The following is a 2,872-nucleotide window of genomic DNA, read 5'->3' on the forward strand; positions in this document are numbered from 1 at the left end:
TGCTATTTCTCCCAACAACCTTGATTCCAGCTTATGCTTCCTCCAGCCTGGCATTTGCATGATGTACTATTAATATAAGTTAAATAATCAGAGTGACAATATACATCCTTGATATATTCTGTACTGCTACGTGTATGTGTCACTACCTGATATTATATTACATATACTGTTTGTGATCATCAACTTATCACCCAAGCTACATGAATTACACAAGGGCAAGAATTTCTGTTCTATTGCTGTATTCCCAGCAGGGACACAGATTTCCCAGATTAGGAACTAAGGAACTTGAATCAAGCAGTTCAGCTGTGACAGATTCTAAAGGAAAACACTTCTTCTCTTCCTTCAGATTTCAACATGAGGCTCTTATGATGACATGGATTTGGGAAGGGAGGACCACATCAAGGGACCATGAGGGTAACAAGCTTTCCCAGCACAGCTGCTAATAGTGCCCAAATGGAGGACAACAAAGACTTGCTGGGTTCTTGTAATTTGGACGGTGGAATTGGAGCATGATAAATAACAAATCTTCTAGTACATAACTAGACACAAGGCAATGGAAAGACTTAACAAAACCAACAGTGTCTCTGAGTTCATCCTCCTGGGACTTTCCTCGCGGCCAGAGGACCAGAAGCCACTCTTCATCCTCTTCCTCATCATATACCTGATCACCATAACAGGGAATGTGCTCATCATCCTGGCCATCCACTCTGACCCCCAACTCCACACCCCCATGTATGTCTTCTTGAGTGTCCTGTCTTTCACTGATATTTGGTATACAACAAACATTGTCCCCAGGATGCTGGTGAACTTCCTGTCGGAGAAGAAGACCATCTCCTATGCTGGATGTCTGACCCAGATGTATTTTACATATGTCTTGGGCAACATTGATAGTTTTATTCTGGCAGCCATGGCCTATGACCGCTATGTGGCCATCTGTGATCCCTTTCACTATGTCATCATCATGAGCCACCGCCGCTGTGTCCTGCTGGTGGCCTTCTCCTGCTCATTGCCTCTCTTTCACTCACTCCTACACATACTTCTGCTGAATCAGCTCACCTTCTGCAACTCCAATGTTGTCCACCATTTCTTCTGTGACATCAACCCTCTGCTGAAATTGTCCTGCTCTTCCGTATTTGTCAATGATCTCACAATAAAGACAGAAGGACTGGTGTTTTGGGTGACCCCCTTCCTATGCATTGTTTTCTCATATGTGCGAATCCTCATAGCAGTTCTCCGGATCCCCTCAGCTGCAGGGAAACGCAAAGCCTTCTCCACCTGTGGCTCCCACTTTACTGTGGTGATCCTGTTTTATGGAGGCATCTTCTATGTGTATTTACAGCCCTTGTCCAGCTACACTGTTTGGAACCGAGTGGCTACACTTGTCTACACGGTTCTGTCCTCCATGCTCAACCCTTTCATTTACAGTCTGAGAAACAGAGACATGAAGAGGGGCCTGAGGAAGCTGCTGGGCAGGAGGAAATCCTAGCCAGAAGGAAGAAAACCTAGTCTTTTGGGGATATGTTCATGGGTTTCTTTGAGGCTTAAATCCTGTTTCTGATGGTTTCTGATACACATAATAATTTATTATAGCTCAGTAGGCATGACTCATTTGTGTCATGGATGTTGGGTTGCACCCACTTTTTACACATGCAGCTACCAACCATGGAGACTTTATGATGATTCAATAATAGGCTCCAGGTCTACGAAAATCTTGGCTCCCAGTTTTCACATATCTGCAACTCTCTTCCTGTCTTCCTCTTCTCTAGAAACCACATCATTTTCACTGCTCCAAATGCTGTTGAGACCTTTGTTTCCCACAAAATTTCCTAGAACTTAACATACATCTGTTCAATAACTTTTGAGTCTCTTCATATAATTTGAGTTTAAATGTAATTTCTGTAATGAACTAGCTTTTTGAAAATATTTGCAGTGATTTATATAAAGAAGCAGCTAGACAGAGACAGTAACGAGAGAGAGACTCTTAAAAAGCTGAAACTTCCACCAAGCGAGGAGTGTGTCTAGTGCAACAGTTATGCAGAGATTGTGCCTCTTCCTTCTTCCATATTTTTGACAGCAGAATGTTCTGGGCTCTGTAGTGAACAAAAGCCCAACTCTTAGCCCTGTTTAACTAAGTGATCTAGTAGTTCAGCACTCAACTTCTCTGATAATCAGCCCAGGGTGCATGAAGCTCTGTTGCCTCTGGCTCTCTACATTGGTCATCTGGTATTTGTGCCTCAAGTCACTAGTCTTGTCCCCTGTCTTAGCTTCAGTTCTCCTTAGAGTTTCCCCTATTGCCACCATCATAACCAATCAGATCTGCCTGCTTCCCAGGGAAAGAGTTGTTATATGTTCTTATAATGAATTATTCTAATGAGAGTATTAAAACCCACAGTTCAGTTCAGTCACTCAGTCGTGTCCAAGTTTTTGCAAGTCCATGAACCCCAGCACACCAGGCCTCCCTGCCCATCACCATCTCCCAGACTTTGAGCATTCTTTGGCATTGCCTTTCTTGGGAGTTGGAATGAAAGCTGACCTTTTCCAGTCCTGTGGCCACTGCTGAGTTTTCCAAAACCCACACGTGAATGTTAAATGCAGATAAAATTAGGAGCTTCTAGAACCAGACAGAGACATACAGGGGTGCTCTGGGAAGTAGAGTCATCTAGGCAAGGACTTTACTCTGTTCACTTTTGTTTCTTCATTTATTCTCTATTATTACTCTAATAATTGAGTAATCTTAAAATAAGGATTTTTAAAATAATTTAAAATTTAAAATTTTTAAATTTAAAAAATAACATGATTTTAAGCTTTATTTTATATCTGAATATTTTATCATTTATTCTTCTTCTACATTCTTTCTGGAGCTATTATTCAA

The 2,872-nt window shown here is 41.8% G+C and overlaps 1 protein-coding gene across 1 annotated transcript; it reads left to right on the top strand.

Moving 5' to 3' along the window:
- Nucleotides 1-553: 553 nt before the first annotated feature.
- Nucleotides 554-1,486, top strand: LOC136162703 (olfactory receptor 1L8-like). The gene has a single exon (XM_065927170.1). The coding sequence runs from the start codon at nt 554-556 to the stop codon at nt 1,484-1,486; it is 933 nt and encodes a 310-aa protein (XP_065783242.1).
- The last annotated feature ends 1,386 nt before the right edge of the window (nt 1,487-2,872 follow it).

This window comes from Muntiacus reevesi, chromosome 3 (assembly GCF_963930625.1).
Source record: "Muntiacus reevesi chromosome 3, mMunRee1.1, whole genome shotgun sequence".
NCBI classification, from domain to species: Eukaryota; Metazoa; Chordata; class Mammalia; order Artiodactyla; family Cervidae; genus Muntiacus; species Muntiacus reevesi.